This window comes from Balaenoptera physalus (genome assembly GCF_965194825.1).
Source record: "Balaenoptera physalus genome assembly, chromosome: 4".
Lineage (NCBI taxonomy): Eukaryota > Metazoa > Chordata > Mammalia > Artiodactyla > Balaenopteridae > Balaenoptera > Balaenoptera physalus.
In genome coordinates this window covers 32,564,117-32,585,411 of record NC_138891.1, presented here as the reverse complement: position 1 = coordinate 32,585,411, position 21,295 = coordinate 32,564,117, and the positions used below count along the sequence as shown (strand labels likewise).

At 38.3% G+C, this 21,295-nt stretch overlaps 1 protein-coding gene across 1 annotated transcript in view; it reads left to right on the top strand.

The window, feature by feature from the left end:
- ERICH6 (glutamate rich 6) overlaps positions 1-19,401 on the top strand; it is a gene marked incomplete at its 5' end in the record, with an annotated part of 38,054 nt that extends 18,653 nt beyond the window's left edge. The window contains 4 exons of the mRNA XM_082459446.1: positions 8,297-8,382; positions 10,387-10,542; positions 12,969-13,197; positions 18,449-19,401. Coding sequence (XP_082315572.1) covers positions 8,297-8,382; positions 10,387-10,542; positions 12,969-13,197; positions 18,449-18,712 — 735 coding nt within the window. The 3' untranslated portion in view covers positions 18,713-19,401. The remainder of the gene's footprint in view (positions 1-8,296; positions 8,383-10,386; positions 10,543-12,968; positions 13,198-18,448) is intronic.
- Between the last annotated feature and the right edge of the window lie 1,894 nt (positions 19,402-21,295).

Here is a 21,295-nt window from a genome sequence, read left to right as displayed (position 1 = left end):
ACATTTCAACTGTTAAATAGCTGTGTGTGACTAAAGGCAACCATATTGCAGGGCAGATACAGAAAATTTTTATGGTCACTACAAGTTCTATTAGACAGCACTGTTCTAGAGTTTTTAAGCATAGGTTTCTGTTAACACACTTGTAATTATATTACACATGTAATTTTTATCTCTTTAACTTAATTATCAACAATTTTTCCATGACATTAATAGCTTACATTAACATCATTTTAATATCTATGTGCCTTTTCATATAGTTTAACCATTGCTTTCAATATCTTTGTGTATAAATTTACACTATACTAAATATAGTTCCCCAGAATAGATCCCTAGAAATTAAACTCCTGAGACCAGTTTTGTTTCTCCTGGGTGATATAGAATTTAAGGCATGGCAGTGAACTGAGGTTCTGACAGAATCAAATCCAAATCCTGTCTGAAGGAAGATCATTTATCTAGCCCTCAAATCACTCCTACAAATTATCTTTCAAGTTCAATTACCAGCACACAGTGAAAAATAATTAAGAACACAAGGAAACTCAACACCACAACTGAAAACTCAGAGGATTACTATCAATAAGAAAAGATCTACAAAGACTTCGAAAACTGAAGTAATCTAACTATGTTTATGAAAACAAAAGATCAGCTTGAAGATATATGGAGGGAACAGAAAACTATAAAGGGACATACAATTGAAAAGAAAAAAATGAAATTATAGAAATGAAAAATACAAAAACTGAAATTAAAAACTTAAAAGATGAGAGTTAAATGCACGTTAGACCCAACTAAAGAAAGAACTAATGACCTGAAAGAAAGGTTAAAAGAAAACTATCAAAATTTACCCAAAATTTACATGGGGGCAAAAAAAGGTAAGGAATACAGAAAAGTGTGTATAATATGAAAATAGAATGAGGGGTCTAAAATGTATTTGTTCAGAATCCCAGAAGGAGAGGAAAATGATAATCAGGCAGAGGCAGTATTTGAAGAGATATTGGATGATAATTTTCCAAAACTGATAAAATAGACCTATTCACAGATTTAAGAATCCCAACGAATCCCAAGCAGGATGAATTAAAAAAATAAAGTAAAATAAAAATAAATCCTAGACACAGTATAGTGAAACTGCAAAACACCAAAGACAAAAAGAAAATCTAAAGATTAGCAGAGAAAAAGAAGTCTGTTTACATTTAAAAGAGAACAGTTAGAAATCAGATAACCTCTCAACAGCAACAATGGAAGGCAGTATAATGTCTTCAGTGTGCTGAAAGAAAATAACTGGCAGTCTAGAAGCCTATACCCAGTTAAAATATCTTTCATTAAAATATGCCCCCAAAAGACATGGTCTGGCAAAACAGAGTTTGTCACTAGTAGCCTCTGACTAAAAGGAATTCTAAAGAATGTTCTTTGTGTAGTTGGATAGTATGAGATTCAAGAAAGACGAAGAGCAAAGAAAAGCATTCATGGGATATATGGATAAAACTAAAAGTTGACTGATAAAACAATAATAATAATAATGGTTCAAGGACTTTCAAGAAACAGTATAGAGCAAAAATGCTTGAAAAAATAGTACATGATTTGGCAAGAAAGCTAAATGCAATTACAGTGTTCTAAAAGTCCTTGGTTTGGGAGAAGGGCAAACACATAGTTTAAACTCAGACTTTGATAAGTTAAGTTCGCTTGCTGAAATTTCTGGGGTAGCCAGAAAAATAACAAGTAGAGAGTATAACTTCCAAGCTATCAGAGGTAGAGCAAAAAAATTAGAATAATTCACTTTAAATGCCCCCCAAAAGATAAGAAAGGATAAGGGAAAAGAAAAACACATAACAGAGGACAAATAGAACACATCAAGGAATGTCAGTAGTTATGTGTAAATAGAGTAAATACTTCAGTTAATAAACAAAGAGTGTCAGACAATTTTTTAAGGAAAAATTCCAACCATATACTGATTACAAGAGACTATATCTAAAATATAAGGATAGGGGCTTCCCTGGTGGTGCAGTGGTTGAGAATCCACCTGCCAGCGCAGGGGACACGGGTTTGATCCCTGGTCCGGGAAGATCCCACATGCCGTGGAGCAACTAAGCCCATGCACCACAACTACTGAGCCTGTGCTCTAGAGCCCACGAGGCACAACTACTGAGCCCGTGTGCTGCAACTACTGAAGCCTATGCGCCTAAAGCCCGTGCTCCACAACAAGAGAAGCCACCGCAATGAGAAGCCCACACACCGCAACGAAGAGTAGCCCCCGCTCGCTGCAACTGGAGAAAGCCTGTGAGCAGCAACAAAGACCCAACACAGCCAAAAATAAAATAAAATAAATTAAAAATAAAATAAAATATAAGGATACAAAAAGATTAAATATAAATAAACAAAAATGATGTATCATGAAAATATTAAAGAACATCACTGAGATAGAGGACCACTTCACAGTGACAGAAGTTTTAATCCACCAGGAAGGTATAATGTTACAAAATATGTTTCCCTTATTAACACAGCCTCAAAAAATATAAAGCAAAATTTCACAGAAGTAAAAGGAAAAAAATTTTAATCCATAATCATAATGGGATACTTTAGCCTGCTTCTCTCAATAATTGAGAGGACTATTAGACCAAAAAAAAAACAAAAAAAAAAAACAGCAGTGCACTGTTGGTGGGAATGTAAATTGATACAGCCACTATGGAGAACAATATGGAGGTTCCTTAAAAAACTAAAAATAGAATTACCATATGACCCAGCAATCCCACTACTGGGCATATACCCAGAGAAAACCGTAATTCAAAAAGACGCATGCACCCGAATGTTCATTGCAGCACTATTTACAATAGCCAGGTCATGGAAGCAACCTAAATGCCCCTCAACAGATGAATGGATAAAGAAGATGTGGTACATATATACAATGGAATATTACTCAGCCATAAAAAGGAACGAAATTGAGTCATTTGTTGAGACGTGGATGGATCTAGAGACTGTCATACAGAGTGAAGTAAGTCAGAAAGAGAAAAACAAATATCATATATTAATGCATGTATGTGGAACCTAGAAAAATGGTACAGATGAGCCAGTTTGCAGGGCAGAAGTTGAGACACAGATGTAGAGAATGGACATATGGACACCAAGGGGGGAAAACTGCGGTGAGGTGGGGATGGTGGTGTGCTGAATTGGGCGATTGGGATTGACATGTATACACTGCTGTGTATAAAATTGATGCCTAATAAGAACCTGCAGTATAAAAAAACAAACAAAACAGCTAATACTAAACTTTCATTGGGTTATTTGTATGGAAATATGTTAATATAAATGTTTCAGACATTACATGAAATTTCTAAAAATCTTATATTTGTATTTGTATGGAAATATGTTAATATAAATGTTTCAGACATTACATGAAATTTCTAAAAATCTTATATTTGTATTTGTATGGAAATATGTTAATATAAATGTTTCAGACATTACATGAAATTTCTAAAAATCTTATATGTTCTGGTATAATGTTATAAGTAATAATCCTAGTTATTACTTTAAAATGTATATCTCAGAAATAACTAATTTTCTTGTCAACTGCATTATTATGAACTTTCATCAAATCTTTTACCGTGGTCATTTTTAAGTCTTTTGTCATTTACAGACAGTTCTGGGTGTACTCTGATGATTTTGCAAATATGTTCCTATAAAAGGGTTTCATCTTCAAGAAATTCATGGTAAAGACTCTGACAAGTACAGGTTTCTGGTAACTGACTGTACTGCTGAACTGAATGAATAAGCATTTTCAGAACTCTGATGAAAAACTGATGAACTCATAAAAGTGCTAACAAAAGATCAAGATGAAAAAAAACAATTAATTACATGGGACTGAGTGAACTGATGAGGATGAGTATAATTTTTGTGACTTTCTGTCTGAATTTAAAAAAAAAAAAAAAATCCCACAAGGACTCAGAGGCAAAGAATATACAAATCAATTTTCACTGCAAAGTAAAGGAGCTGTTACAGTGGAGGATTACTGGACTGAATGTGAATATTATGACATAGTATGAGTGTGTTTCATGTTTGGTAATTGCAATCATTGTTGCTTTTGTTGTGGTCATCCTTGTACAATGCTTGGTGTCAGTCTATTTATCTCTTGTAAAAATAAAATGCAGTGTGTGTGTGTGTGTGAAAAAAAAAAAAAAAACAGCAGTAATACGATAGAATATTTGAACAACCCATTTAACAAATTTGACCTAATATTCATGGATTGGAAGAGTAAATATTTTAAATATGACATTCTTCCCAAATTGATCTATAGATCCAATGCAACTGTAATTCAAATTCCAACAAGGTTGTATATTTGCGTGTGCAGGGGGAAGGAAGGTCTTGACAAGTTGATGCTAAGATTTACATGGAAATATAAAGAACCTAGAAGAGCCAAGACGTTCTTGAAGAAGAAGCCTGGGAGGGAGGGGAACACGCTCTATCAGATACTGAGATCTATTACAAAATATAGTAATTAAGACAGTGTAGTGTTGGGGCAGGATAAACAAAGAAATCCATGATACAGAATAGTTCAGAATCGGATTTATGCACACACAGACTTCTGATCTATGCCAGCAGTGGCACTGCACAGCAATGGAGAAAGGAAAATCTTTCCAATACATACTGCTGGGACAATCGGATATCCATATTTTTTAATGAAATTGGAATCATACCTCACATCATATAAAAATCAGTTCCAGTGGATTAAAGACCTAAATGTGAAATGCAAAACTACAATGATTTTTTTTAAAAATAGGAGAATAGCTTTATTACTTCAGGTTAGGGAAAGATTTACTAACCACTTTTAAAAAGCAGTATCCATAAAGTAGTTGATAAATTAAACTTAAAATTTGGGGGACTTCCCTGGTGGCGCAGTGGTTAAGACTCCACGCTCCCAATGCAGGGGGCCTGGGTTCGATCCCAGATCAGGGAACTAGATCCCACATGCATACCGCAACTAAGAGTTCCCATGCCATCACTAAGGAGCCAGTGAGCTGCAACTAAGGAGCAGGTGAGCCACAACTACGGAGTCCACCTGCTGCAACTAAGACCTGGTGCAACCAAATAAATAAATAAAATACTTTTAAAAATTAAAATTTGAAAGACAAGCCAAGAAGGGAGATATTTTGCAGCACATATGATATACAAAGGGCTTTTATCCTAAATGTATAAAGAACTTTTATAAGTCCACATGAAAAAAAAGTCTACCTAATAGAAAAATGAACTTAAAAAAACTTGACCACTTCTCCAAGGAGAAAATTCAAATGATCAATAAACATATGAAAAGGTTTTCAACCTCATTAGTAACCTGGGAGAGGAAAATTGAAACCACAATTAGAGATCAGTACATACCTATAATATTGGCAAAAAAAAAAAAAAAAACTGTGAAGTCTGATACTACTGAGTTTTGGAAAGGATATAGAATAACAGTCCCTATTATTTGCCTCTAGTGGGAATGCAAATTGGTACAACTTGAAAATCATTTTGGCAGTACCTTGTAAAGTGGGAGACAGGCATAACTTGGGGTTCAGCAATTCTACCTCTGGGTATAAGATCTGAGAGTAACAGGGTACCAGCATACATGCAAAAGACGGTTCAGAGTATCATTGTGTATAAGCCGAAAACTGGGAACAACCCATATATCCATTAACAATAGAATGGATAAGTAAATAATGATGAAGTCATACAATACAATCTTATACACAAATGGAAGTAATTGGACAACTACACACTGGGACGTGTATGAATCTTACAAACATAACGTTGACTAAAAGAAACAAAGTATTAAAAATTCATAATGTTCGATTCCATTTATATAAAATTCAAAATGGGAAAAATTAAATTATATTGTTTAGAGATTACAGAACACTGACTTTGGGGTAGCACAGAGGGAACTTCTAGAGTATCAGCATTGTTCTATTTCTTGACCCAGATGGTGATAACATGGTGTTCACATTATAATTACTCATTAACAAAACAGCATATTTTAGTGCTTATCTGAATGTATTTTATATTTCATAAAAGTGAAAAATGTATTATCTTTCAAAATAAATGGCAACATTTACATGAAAATTTAGATTGTTTCATTGTTTAGCCCTAGGAATTCTTGTAACCATTTTATTACAATTCAAGGTTAGGAAGAAACAGAATTAAACTGAATCTTTAGTTCATTTTAAAACATTGTTGGGGGCTTCCCTGGTGGCACACTGGTTAAGAATCCGCCTGCCAATGCAGGGGACACGGGTTCGAGCCCCGGTCCGGGAAGATCCCACATGTCGCGGAGCAACTGAGCCCATGCACCACAACTACTAAGCCTGCGCTCTAGGGTCCGCGAGCCACAACTACTGAAGCCCGCACACCTGGAGCCCGTGCTCCGCAACAAGAGAAGCCACTGCAATGAGAAGCCCATGCACCACAACAAAGAGTAGCCCCCGCTCACCGCAACTAGAGAAAGCCCGCCCGCAGCAACGAAGACCCAATGCAGCCAAAATAAGTTAATTTTTTAAAAAAGACATGTCTATAAAAAATAAAAAAATAAAACATTGTTGGCTACAAATTCATTCCCCTATTGAGTATTACATAGAAAGTAAAATAGTTAAGCTTAGAGGTACAACAAGGAATATCTCTTTGTATTTCTTTCTTCATCTTCCCATATTCCACTAGTGTTTTTCTCAAATGAACTTCAAGAGCAACCCTGAAAAGACACCAGTTGCTGCAGCTTATACTGGAGTGTAAAGTCAGTTTATTGAAGTATAATTTATAGTAAAACTCACCTTCTTATATGTACAGCTCCATTAATTCTGACAGTTATGTAATCACCGCTACAACCAGGACATAGAATATCTCCATTGTGCTAGGGCTGGGTTTTTTTTTTTTAATCTTCTTTTGTTTTTATAACAATATTCATATAAAGTAAAAGTAGATAAATAAAAAATAAACCTGATTGAAAAATTGGCATAAGACCTGAATAGGCATTTTTTTAAAGAAGACATACAGATGGCCAACATCATTAATCATCAGGGAAATGCACATTAAAACCACAATGAGATATCACCTCACACCTGTCAGAATGGCTGTCATCAAAAAGAACACAAATAACAAATGTTGACAAGGATGTAGAGAAAAGGGAACCCTTGTGCACTGTTAATGGGAATGTACATTGGTGCAGCCACTGTAGAAATCAGTATGGAGGTTCCTAAAAAACTAAAAATAGAACTACTGTGTGACCCAGCAATTCCACTCTTGGGTGTATATCTGAAAAAAATGAAAACACTAATTCGAAAAGATACATGCACCCCAATGTTCATAGAAGCATTTTTTACAATAGCCAAGATATGGAAGCAACCTAAGTGTCCATCAACAGATAGATAAAGAAGATGTGGTGTGTGTGTGTGTATATATATATATATATAGATAGATAGATAGATATAGATATAGATATAGATATATAACACACATACACACATATATATGGGAATACTACTCAGCCATAAAAAAGAATGAAATTTTGTCATTTGCAACAACATGGATGGAGGGTATTTGGCTAAGTGAAATAAGTCGGAGAAAGACAAATACTGCATTATATCACTTATATGTAGAATCTAAAAGAAAACAAACTAGTGAATATAACAAAAGGGAAAACAGACTCACAGATGTGGAGAACAAACTAGTATTTTCTAGTGGGGAGAGGGAAGTGGGGAGGGGCAAGATAGGGGTAGGGGGTTAAGAGGTACAAACTGCTATGTATAAAATAGATAAGCTACAACTATATATTGTACAGCACAGAGAATATAGCCAATATTTTATAATAACTATAAATGAAGTATAACCTTTAAAAATTGTGAATCACTATGTTGTTCACCTGAAACATATAATATTGCACATCAACTATACTTCAATTAAAAAAAATACCTACCATATGATAAGTTCTTTTTAAGTGTTTGCTGTTATGATGATGATGATTACTTAAAATACAATTCTGACTGATGCCTGAGCACTCTCTTCTATCTTGTTCTATTGAATAAAAATTGTTTTTAATTTTTAAATAAAGACAAAAAAAACCCAAAAAACACTCTTCAAACAGATAAGTAATGTCAGATTCCTGCCAGAAAGGTTTAATCAGGTTATCTGCAGGGGTTAGGGACAATCTTTAATGATTCCTAAGGATTGTTCCCCGTTGCTGATGCAGGATCAAAAATTTAAGTTAAGAAATGGTTTGTGTGAGTGTCTAGCAAGCAAAGGATGTCTGTTGCCATCATGTAACTGTCCTTTTGTTTTCTACGGTGTATAGATCATGACAAATGAGCTCTTTGAAAAGCACTACAAACATGGGAGCAAGTTTCTGACTTCATTTCCAGACGGGACAACACAAATATTGTATCCTTTCTTTCAACAACTTATTTTCGTTAGCTTTCTTCACAAAAAGAAAGATAAAGAAAAAATAGATTGAAAAATATGAAGAAAAAGAATAGTTATTACCAAATCCTACCACCCAGAGCAAAGCTGTTAACATCTTTTTATACATCTTGCCTTACTTTTTTCCTATGAGCAATTATATAATTCTTAAAAAATTAATTCTTCAACTAGTTATTCACATTTTGTAACTTGCTCCCTTTACATAATATTATACAATAAATATTATACAATAAATCCTCATAAATGTTATGAGTATATAATATGCAATAAATATAGAGATACAACACCATCTTTATAAGCACATGGCATTCCATCATAGTGATGTACTGTAATTCCTTCCATCTATCCCCTATTACTAATCAAAGGTGGTTTCACAATTTTTGGCTGTTTTATACAACAGCTACATGAACAGCTTTGTGCATACTTCTCTGCACACTTATCACTTACTTCCTTGAATTAAATACCTAGCGATAGAAATTCTGGGTAAGAAATTATGGGCATTTTAAAGCTTTAATAGATTTTGCCCCCCAGAAAATGTGTACCAGTTTACACATCCATGAGCAGTATGTTATTTTTTAATACAAAAATTCAATATCCATTTTATGGAACACTAAGTTATTGATCACTTGAACTTCTGCCTGATGATCAGACCATTTGCTGTTTTGACACAAAGGCCATTTAATATCTCCGGGAAAGTAAAACAAAACAAAACTGTGAAATGAGAAGGACTTTTTGGCGAACTAAGGGCCTCATTTTGTAGGAGAAAGTCATTTTTACTCATAGTTGCCTAAATGTTTAGTCAAACCCCAGTAAGAAACCAGAAAAATGGCTTTCATGGCATAGGAAGTGTAATGAAGTTTTAGTTCCCTAGGCCCTTTGAGAAAGAGTGTAGGTTTTTTGTTTTAATTATATCAAAAAATTTTAAATAACTTCCTCAGCTTGTATCATTAGTTATCATTTCCTGCCCTGGCTTTAATTCGTTTTCACTCCTTTGAAGGCTATGGCTGATTTTCAAAATGATTCAGAATCAATTTTGTGTTTACTTCACCTCTGGACTTCCGATCAGCTGAGATAGGACTGAATATTAACAGTTAGTGAATTATCCTCAGTATATTTTATACTTTTTGATGCTATTGTAAGTGGAATTATTTTAATTTCATTTTCAAAATGTTCACTGCTAGTGTATAGAAATACAACTTATTTTTATATATTCATCTTTTAGCCTACAACCCTACTGAACTCTTTTGTTAGTTCTAACATTATTTTGTGGATTCCTTAGGATTTTCTATATACAAGAGCATGTTATCTGCAAATAGAGAGATAGTTTTACTTCTTCCATTTCCAATCTGAACGTCTTCATTTCTTTTTCTTTCACAAAATTTTCCTGACTGGACCCTCCAACGTGAGGTTGAACAGCAGTGGAAAGAGTGAACATTTTTGTTTAGTTCCTGATCTTAGGGGAAAAACACCTAGTCTTTCATCATTAAGTATGATGTTAGCTCTGGGGTTTTGTTAGACATTCTTTATCAGGTTGAGGAGGCTCCCTTCTATTCCTAGTTCATTGAGTCATTGATCATGAAAAGGTATTGGATTTTGTCAGATGCTTTTTCTGCATCTATTGAGATGATCATCTGTTTTGTGCTCTTTATTCTATCAATATAGTATGTTTCATTAATTTATTTTTAGGTGGTAAACCAACCTTGCATTCCTGGGATAAACTCCACTTTGTCGTGGTCCATAATCCTTTTTATATGTTGCTAGATTCCATTTGCTGGCATTTTTGTTGAGGATTTTTGTGTCTCATAAATATGTTTTGATCCACATAAAAAGCATGAAATTATTTTGTAATAACCCTCCCATTTTCAGAATGCTTTCTAGTTTCAAAGGGCTCTCTTATAAATTGAATGTATTCCCAGTATAGTTAAAGACCATTAGAATAACTCAAATGACCTTATCTGATCTCAGCTACCCATCTGGAAACCTAGCCATCATCCGAGTGCCCAATAAGATAAATGGCTTCACTTGCATAGTCCAAGAAGACGTGCCCACTAACCCTGCAATCCTGGCAGTGCTAGATTCTTCGGGTAGAAGTTCCTGCTATCATCCCAATGGAAATGTCTGGTAGGCGTCTAGGTTCCTCCTGCTGTGATTTTGTTTCTCGGGTTTTGTGAAATTTTATTTTTCCTTGCATTTTTTTCAACTTTATTGAGATATACTTGACATATACTGTGTAAGTTAAAAGTGTACAGCGTGTCAATTTGATACATGTATATGGTGCAAAATGATTACCTCTATAGCATTAGCTAACACCGGCAACATGTCACATAATCACCATTTCTTTTTTGTGTTGAGAACATTTAAGATATACTCTCTTAGCAACTTTCAAGTTTATAATACAGTGTTAACTATAATCGCTATGCTATACATTAGCTCCCCAGATCTTATTCATCTTATAACTAGAAGGACAAAAATAGCTTTAAGAAGATTTATTTACATTAGTGGTCTTTAGATAGTAATGTTCAACTCAGATAAATTTTTGATTTATGTCATTCCATATGCTGCTTAGTGGAAAAATCCCAGGCAACTATGTAAAACAAAGTTCATCATATTTTTTTCTATAAACAGAAATTTTAATATTAGAAAAAAATCTCTAAATAAATTATATGGCCATCCTAGGGATCTGAGATATGAACCCCTCAGGCAGTCTCTCTACAGGCTATGCCCTGATAATGTTATCCTGGCTTCATCTATGGAAATAATTCACAATGGACAGCTGCCATACTGTGTTGTTACTGTTTGAGATATATCCCTAACAAGTAGGCTTCCCATAGCCACAACCAACAACAATAATATACAAACAAAATCTCTAGAGAAATGAAGGTCCTAATGCCTTCGATCTACTAACTTATACACTCTGTGACTTCATATTATTTCATTTAGTCTGAGAAAGTGAAATTTGGGTTCTAACTTCAAATACAATTTAATCTTTTGAAGCTTTTCAGAAAGAGATATTCTCTCCCTTTAACTTATTTACAGGTATAACAATCTTATCTTGAGACACTCTGCCAATAATTGACAAAAGTTTGAACACTCTGCCAGTACTTGAGAAAGTTAGGACACAGGGAGGTATTTGTACTTTTAGTTCAAAGCAGTAGTCAATCCATTACCTCCAAGTCTATTGGAGACTTTCTGCTTATCCTTCAGGGTTCAGTAGCAGCTCTGCATCACATCTGGTGGGGCACTATATCAATTGTCACCAGATATTCACTGGCTTCTAGGACTTCTCCCTTTACCAGCAAAGACCTCCCAGCCACCAACTGAACTCCTGGGCCCTCTGACATGACTCCTTGACACTCTCATAGCCCCTCTCGCTGCTTCTTGTGTAGCAACCCACCTCCCCTGCAGGACTGAAGTCCCTTGAAGGCACACCCTGCATCTTTGCCACTACATAACATGTATCTGTACATGGCATAGACTCAAAGAAAGTTTATTAAATAAACAATTTATCTAGATAATTTTAGCCAAATGTTATTTTCACCCACGTACCAAGATAAAACTAAATCTCCCTCTTCCCAGATACAAAGATAATCACCTCAATTTCTCAGTTGTACTTTTGTTATCAGATTACTGCCACTCATCAAAGCTGGGAAAATACGATGTGAGTTATCTTACTCTAGGGAGCCCTCATGGCCAATTCATCTGGTTTAAAAAAAAATAATTTACTATCAAATTAAGCCAGCTAAGTACCCAGAACTCTACCTATCCTCTCTCCTCGAGAAAGAGATGGTGACCCCAGATGGAAGAAAGTGAGAGGGTGTGCAAAGGAGCTCATGGAGTAGGATGGCAGTCACTAGTGCCACTAGATCTCAGATTGTGCAGGGCTACATCTGTAGGTAATGTGGTAAAATGTGGCATTAACAACTCTAAGAGATTGGGGAGGCCCTACTGGCCTCAGTTCCCCCTTCTGCTCCATTACCAAACTCTTCTAAACCACAGTGATCTCAGAGATGATCCCTGAGCCTCTCCTGCCCACACTGGCCCTGATGATAGGCCTCCTAGAAGGACTCCTGGCCCCCAGTTGCTGGGTACTCTTAGAAAACAGGTCTCTGTACTGAGGCCAATTTGGCCTTTCCCAGAACTTACACTCACTGATCTTCATTCTGACACAGGGAAAATCTAAGTACTAGTCTTCTCCCCTCTTCCAGGTAGAGCCTGATCTCCTGTATTTCTTCTTATCCAAACTAAACCTTCTGTGCTCCCTCTTCATCCTCCCCAGCACATCATTTTCCAGATCCCTTTACCATCCTGCTTCCAGCCTTTGGACCCATTTTGATTTATTACTACGTCTTAAACCATACCCAGTACTTCAAATTAGTGTACAATTCGATCACAGTATTATTGCTCCTAAGATTACCTGAGGTTTTCCACTATTCATATGCTACTGGCTAGTATAAACTGCTACTCCCTTTGGTTAGCAAGTGACCGGGCTAATTCAAGGTTGAATTATAATGTTACTGTTTATAATTTTTAATTTCCTTTCTGCCCAGGGTATACATCAATATCTTGGGCGGTCAATATTCAGATCAAGCTGGCAACAGAGTAAGGGCTTGGAATTGGTCAAGTTCCGTCACTTCCTCACCCTTTGTTTCATTTAAACCTGTCTTTCTGGCTTTGAACCATTATGTTGGAATCCGCATCTTAGAACAAGACAAGATTTCAATCACTTTTCTAGCAATGGGCCAACAGGCAAGAATCAGTGTTGGAACCAAAGTGAAGGTAGGTACATTTTTATAAACAGTTGAGAGCATTTAGAATAATAAGAGTAAAACAATGTTTGTTAGTGTTATTATTGATAGATTATACTTGTGTGTAATCTATTGTGCACTACTGTGAATTTTGGAGTTCAATGAAAAAACATATAGTGAAAGTTTCATATGGAATTGAGGCAACCTTACTGTATTTTCTTCCTCAGAAATTCCCTTTAGTTCAGACTTGATTCCAAATAACATTTACTGAATGTTTACTCTCTGACTGAGGTAGTGCAGCTTTGGGGGTTTGGTTTTGGGATTTTGTATTGGGTTCGGTTTTCTCTGTGCTCTAGCAGAAAGCCCCTGGCTGAGTCAGGAGACCTGGGTTCTGACCATGTTCAAGACCCAGCACAAGCCCCATCTCCTTGGAAACACTTCCCAGAGCTCCTAGCCCTTTGTCCAATCAGGGTCGAAAATGTCCTTCTCTGGGTTGTCCGTGTACGCACCTCTGTCCCTGCACTTGCTGAACCATGTGCCTTACTTGCCTTCATGGCTGTCTTTCCTACTGGATGGTGAGCTCCTGCAGGACAGAATCTGTCTTACTGATTCCTTTATCCTGCCCAGGGCATGGCCCAGAGTACACTCTCAGTGACCAGCAATGCTGCACAACGGTTAAGAACACAGACTTCGGGTTACAGAGACGTAGTTTCAAACCTCAGCTCTGCCACTTAGCTAAGTGGCTGAACTTGAACTTCAGTTCCCTCCTCTACAAAATGGGGATAATGATTCCTCTCTTATAGATTGCTGTGAAGAGTCAATGAGAATGCAAAGTACTTAGCATGGTGCTTGGAACTGACTAAGTACTTAGCAAATGATAGCTCAATAGAGATGTATAGTTTGTCAGTTATACCTCAGTAAAGCTGAAATATATATAAGCATGTAGAGAAAGATATAAATAGAGATCTATGTCACATATAGAGCATATATAGTATGTGACTTTGAATAAGTCCCCTAAACTCTGAGGACCTTGTTTCATCAATTATTCAAGGAAGAGATTGTTCCAAACTTCAAAGATGTCTTCAGCTTCTAAAAAGTTTATACGTTTAAGTAAGTGGAAATATGACTTCAGGATTCCACACAGGCAGGGATATTTCATAAACACCAAACAAAAAGGAGACTTCAGATTCAGCCAGCATGGAGCAAGGGTCTACAATGTGCTAAGCACTATTTGAGCTACTTCCAGTCAGTCTAGCTACTGCAGTCAGCTGTCAGGCTCCAAACAAGCTTCTTCCTTGGTTAGAAATTTACAGTATAGCCTTTTTTTGGTTCATTACATTCATGGTAAATGCATTTTTACCAAAAATGTCAAAAATGCTCTTTCTCTTTCTCCTCACCTCCCTCCTTCGAAATGAATTTTAATCAGAAAAAAGAGTTGGTGCAAAAGAAAGAATTTGATGTTAAAAATGATTGCTTTTCTCACCATCCTCATGATCACCCTTTCATTTTTTTAAAATTCCAAAAGTGATACGTGAATACATTCTCATATTTGAAGATTCAAATAATATAGAAATATAGAGAGTAAAAAAATGAGATACCCCCCTTCATCCTTTCTTCTATGCTAATTCTCTTCCCAAAGGTAATCACCACTGAAAATCTGGTGTGTACTTCTCTTTTCTATGTACTTATAAATTATTCACATACATCTTTTTAAAATAAAAATTGGATCAGACTACACTGGTTGTATTATTAGGCTTGTTCTATGTTTTTGTTTTCCATTTAACATGTGTTAAAGATCCTTTCATGTCTACATATCCAAACATATTTGTCTATTCTGTTGCTACGTAGTATTTCATATGTACTATAGTTAATTTATGTTGAATCTAATGCCTTCTCGGTGGCATTGGGCACAGTTGCTCACTTCCTCCTCCTAGAAGAATTTCCTCCCTTGCTTCCAGGACCTACTCTGCCTTGATTTTACTTCTACCTCAAGGGATACTCTTTCTCATTTTTCTTTGCCTAGTTTCTTCACCCCCGCCTTTTTCTAAATATTGAGGGGCTCCAGGGCTTGTCGTTGGGCTCATCTTTTCTCCAGCTATACTCACTCCCCAGGTGATCTCATTAGTTTTCTGTCCTGAAATACCATCTGCTTGCTGATAACCCCTCCATTTATCTCCAGGTGGATCTCCCAGGAACTCTAAACTTGAAGATCTGATTCCAGCCCTCCATCTCCATCTGGTGTCTAAAGGGCATTAGAAACTTCACAGAGCAAAATGACATTTGAAAGCGTGCTCTACCTTGGGTCTTCTCCATCTTAGGAAATGGCAACTGCTTTCTTTCAGTTGTTCAGTCCCAAAACTTTGGGGTTGCTACCCTCCTCTCTGTTTCACAACCCCACGTCTTTCATCTGCAAGTCCTATAAACTCTACCGCCAACATATCTCCAGACTCTAACACTCCTGGCATCCTTCAATACTACCAGCCTTATCTGCCTCATGTACCTAATCCATCTCTTGTTTAAATTATTGTAGTAGCCTCCTCCTAAGTCTCCCTGCTTCCGGTCTTCCCAAAGTCAATTCTGCCACGATAGTGAGGGTGATATTTTGAAAACAAAAGTCTGGTCAAAACTAGTGACTTCTAACCATACTCAGAGTAAAAGCCAAGATCCTATAAAATAACTGCAATACTGTATGTGATCTAGACTTCCTTCTATTAACATTCCCTCTGTAGTCCTCTTTTCCTACCCACTCTGTTTCAGCCACCCTGGACTTTTTGCTGTTGCTAGACAATACCAGGCATGTCGCTGCCACAGGGCTTTTGCACTGCTATTCACTCAACTTAAAATATTCCTCCCCCATTTAGCACATAGCTGCTGCACTTCCCTCAGGTTTCTGCTCACAGAGTCCTTTCCTGACTACCCCGTGTAAAATCGCACCACCCCCACCCCTACCCTGGCACTCTGAGTGCCCCTTTGGTCATATATATATGCCACAGGTTCTAATATGTAGTGCTCCCATTTTCTTTCACCTCTAAAGGGTTTATGATTTGTATTCTGATTTCTTCAACTCAGTAGTTATTGAATTTTCAAATAGATTTCTTAAATTTGCTATCCTTTTCTTGTTAATTTCTAAATGGTCAAGGAATATCGCTTGCATTTTTTTCCCTGCTGTTAAAACGTACTGATATTTTCTTGGTGGTTGATGACATAAGTTTTGACTGTTCCATGTATATTTGACCCCCCCAAAAGGTTTACTGTTTATTAGCACAAAACTGTATATGTCTAAATGTTCTATTTATACTTCTCTCTATATCCTTTTCTTTTTGTATGGTTGATTTATTTCTGAGAGATGTATGAAAGTCTCCCAATATGACTGAATTAGTACATTTTTCCTGCAATTTCTATCAGGTTTTGCTTTATCTGTCTTGAAGCTCTATTGTTAGAAAATTAAAGGTGTCGACTGTCTTCATAGTGAGTTATACTTTTCACCCCTGGGCCACCTCACTTATTTGCCCTTCAGCTGTGCCCATTACATGACTCAGCATATCACTGAGGGATCTTGTTTCTATTTTGACAAAAATTTTTAATGTCATCAACATGTATTATTCCCAGTTTCCCTCTTAATGGTCTTTGCCTTAAATGCTACTTCATATGATGTTAAATTGCTACACCTGCTTTCTTTTAGTTTGCATTGGCTTCATACTTTTTTCATCCTTTGATTTGCAACCTTTTTATGTAGTTTTGAGTTAGATGTGTCCCTGCAAACACATCTAACTTTTGTTGCTTTCCTCAACCTAACAGACTTGATCTTTTAATACGTTATATTTTAATGGTTATTCTAAAATTAACGTATATTTTTTTCTATATGCGTAGAACTAAGTTCCAAGTCCTCTAGTTATTTCCCTTGACAACAATAATTCTCCCAGATCCCTCAGAAAATATTAACTATATATATACATACATATATATATATTCTAAGGTCTGTTTCCCTGAAAATTAGCATCTCTGATAGGTAAATCTGGTGCCTCTCATTGAGAATCCCTGTTTTCCTGCATGTTCTCCTTACCGAAGTGTCCTTCTGCTAACTGTGGAGGAGAGTGGCACGTGCTGCTGAGGGGTAGAAGGCGAGCTCCAGCGCCAGGCTTCCAGCCTCAGCCTGTGGGCACCGCTGCTCAACACAAAGGGGAGGCCAGGGGACCATGGCAATATTTACCTCAAGGCCTCTCCTCCTCCCATTGCTGTTGACTTTGAGCTCAGAATGTTTGTGTTTGGGATTAGTGGTTCCACCTGGTCATTTATCTCTCTACGGATGTGGTCCCAGCTGCTTCTTGATTTTCAGGAATTCCTTAAGATTATTCCTGCTGATAAAAAAATCTTTCCTATTTCCTATTGATTTACTCTCTGAAAATGTTTTCTGCCATTTTATGGGATTTGGGATCGAAGGTAAACTAAAAATGGAGACCCATCCTCATTACTCAGCCATCTCATCCTCCTTCCCCCCTCCCTCCCTCCTTCCTCCCTTCCAACGCGGGGAGGGATGAAAATGCAGGAACATGCTGCGAGTTCTCACGTCTCTGGCAGGTTAGAGGTCACTCAGCTTTGCAGGAGGTAGTAGGTGGGCTTGCATTTCGCCCCGCCCCGCCGAGGCTACGCAGCCCTCCTGGGCTGCCTCAGAAGCCGCAGCTTGGAAACACCTCAGGCAAGGCTGCCCCAACAGACCCTTGACCTTCCCGCAGCTGCGAGGAGACAGCATCAGCCTGAATCACTCAAGGCCTTGAGGAAGTCGGGAGCGTGGAGGGCAAGGAGAGTCGTGGGGAGGTTCGTGTGGAAGGGCCTCCTGGAGGTTGGGGCGCACTTTAGGAGAAGGAAAGGAGCCTTAGTCATCCCGGCTCCTTCTGGAAAGCCCAGCTTAGGGCCTTCCCAGCCTCTAGGCCCGCACCCACCATGCTCTCCGCACTGGACGTGTCCCAGGGACCGGGTGCCTGCAGCATCTCTGTGCTTCCCCCAGCAGATGCTGGTAAATGATTTGAATACACTGTTAAGCATTTGAAAGAAAGTAACCGATTTCTGTGTGGTCTGGCCTGCTCTAGTCTCTCAAATCTCCAGAGCATCTCAACTCATTCCTGTTCGGATTAGAATTAACACCACTGCCCCTATTTATAATTAGACTCAAGAGGGAATCCAGCCCCAAATTAGTGTCGCCTCTCGCCTCCTCCCACCTCCTGCTTCTGCAGTCACCATTTCCACCCTGGACCCTGAGCTTCCCTTCTCTCTTTCCTGAAAAGCTACCAAACCCTAAAGAGATTCCAGCACTCCGATACCTGAACGAGGATGACCTTCTTCTGCTGGCCAGTTTAATAAAGATCCGACGCCTGTTTCATAAACTGCAAGGATGTGTGAATTTCCCCTCCAGCCAGGTTTGGGAAAAATTAAAGCAACCTTCCTACCTTTCTTCACTTTCTCTAAAACTAACTGCCCTTTGTCACAATTCTGGTATGAAGCAAGATACAATAACAACAATAGCAGCTTTGATAAATGAAAACATTTAACAAACAGTGATGGTGCTTTCCTTTGTTTTCTTGAGTTTTTCCGGGAGGGGGTGTGGGAGATTTCAAGAAAAGTGTATAAAATGACTAGGAAATACCAAGAAATGTGCTTTATTACAAATTTAGAGCACATCCAGAGTCATCACTGGTTTGCATTCTTGGTGGGAAAACTAAACAACTCACTCTGCAGACAGCAGAGAATAAGCAAGTCAGCCAAAGTGCCCCTATCAGCCGAAGTTCCATCAGGAAACCCGAAAGCAGGGAGGGAGCAGGTGCTTCCACAACCTTCCCCTTCTGAAAGGCTGGGAAAGTGAAGGTCAAGGAACTGCCCTGAGGTCTTTGGGGAAATGAGGGAATCTCAGGAAGCCAAGAAGCCAACAGCACCAAGGAAGAGAGTGGCAGGAGCTCCTCGGAAGAGCTGCAGCCTCACATCCCAGCCAGCGCAGGAAAAACAAACAGCTGCCACCCCCCGAATGTCCCCCGTCCCCCGTCCTGCCAGAGGTGAAGGATGGCTGCTGCTCCTCTCCCGCCTCCCACACCTCAGGCAGCTGCCTCCCCCTGGGGAAACGTGATGGTTCCCGCTGGCCGAGGGTTATGGAACAATATGTATCTCCCAGTCCGAGGGGAGGGAGGAGGGATGTTGCTGGATCTGCAATGACGGCCCAGCACAGCATCCCCTGCTCAGTGATAAAGATGCTCAGTGATAAAGATGCTTTAGAGCAGAAGGCAGAGTTGACAGTCGGATGTGGAGAACTCTAAAAGCTGGACCGCCCAACCCTGCCCTCTCCTGAACTTCTCTGACTTCTCAGTTCCCTGTTCTTTGGGAGAGGGAGGAATGTAGTTGGAGGGGCCATTCCTTACAGTGAATAACAAATTTGGTGCTAAAGTGCAGCAAGACAGATTAAGCCTATCCACCGGTGATTGATCAGTTAGCGTGAGGTACTACATCATATTGTTTTCCTACTAAGGGCCCGCGGAGGAAGCATGGGGAGGAGGAGGAAGGGACAGGAAGAGTGGAAGGATGCTGTGTCCCAGGGGGGGCTGAGTGCTGGGCAGCAGGAAGTAGCTGAGCTACTGGGAGACTAGGGGCTGGTCTTGGTATTAATCCATTCACCACCTTTTTGTTTAAAGCTGCCTTTAACAAATTTACGGTTACCAAAGGGAGAAGCGGGTGGGGGAGGGATGAATTAGGAGTTTGGGATTAGCAGATACAAAATACTATGTACAAAATAGACAAACAACAAGGCCCCACTGTATAGCACAGGGAACTATGTTCAATATCCTGTAATAAACCATAATGGAAAAGAATATGAAAAAGAAAATATATATGTATAACCGAATCACTTTGCTATACACCAGAAACTAACACATTGTGAATCAACTATACTTCAATTTAAAAAAATTTTCTTTTAAAGCTACCTTTAGGGGACTTGCCTGGTGGCGCAGTGGTTAAGAATCTGCCTTCCAATGCAGGGGACACGGGTTCGATCCCCGGTCAGGAACTAGATTCCACATGCATGCCACAACTAATAGTTCTCATGCCACAACTAAGGGGCCCACAGGCCGCAACTAAGAAGCACATGTGACGCAACTAAAGGAGCCAGAGAGCCACAACTAAGGAGCCCGCCTGCTGCAACTAAGACCAGGCGCAACCAAAATTTAAAATTAAAATAGAAAAAAAACAATTTTTTTAAGCTGCCTTTGGGCTTCCCTGGTGGTGCAGTGGTTGGGAGTCCGCCTGCCAATGCAGGGGACACAGGTTGGAGCCCTGGTCTGGGAAGATCCCACATGCCACGGAGCAACTAAGCCCGTGAGCCACAACTACTGAGCCTGCATGCCACAACTGTTGAAGCCTATGCACCTGGAGCCCGTGCTCCGCAACAGGAGAGGCCACTGCAATGAGAGGCCCGTGCACCACGGCGAAGAGTGGCCCCCGCTCACCGCAACTAGAGAAAGCCCGCGCGCAGCAATGAGGACCCAGTGCAGCCAAAAATAAATAAATAAAATAAATAAATTTTTAAAAAGAAGCTGCTTTTAATTATCTTACTTTTTAGGAACTATGTCAACACTGAGAATTCAATTTTCTTATTTTTTCATTTCCGTTCTTGCTAATCTCCACTGCTTTCTGAAAAAGAGGTTCTGAGGCTTACGTCTTGATCAATGCTAAATGTCTCTTTCTCTTTTTTTATTTTTGCCTTTTGCCTCTTCCTTTTCACTGATAAGTGAAATTTTGTTTTCTATAAAGTGAGACAGAAATATTGAGCTAGTATGTTTCAATATAGCTCTGAAAAATAGCATATAACAGTATAACATGTAACAATCACAACAAAGCCTTAACTGGATCTGTTTTTGTACATCATTAAAAACTATTTTTGGGTGTGCTGAGCCCTAGTGGATACTGAATAAGGCCTTGATTAACTGGAGATTGGCAGGATAATGAGGCAACATCTTTCAACAATGTTGCTTCATGTTTAATAATAAAATGTTATTTTAAATTATTTAAAATTATAATTTATGTGTAATAAAGGAATTTATGCTGCTTCTTTAAAATGTATTAAAAATGAAAATGTTTGTATCTACCTCTAG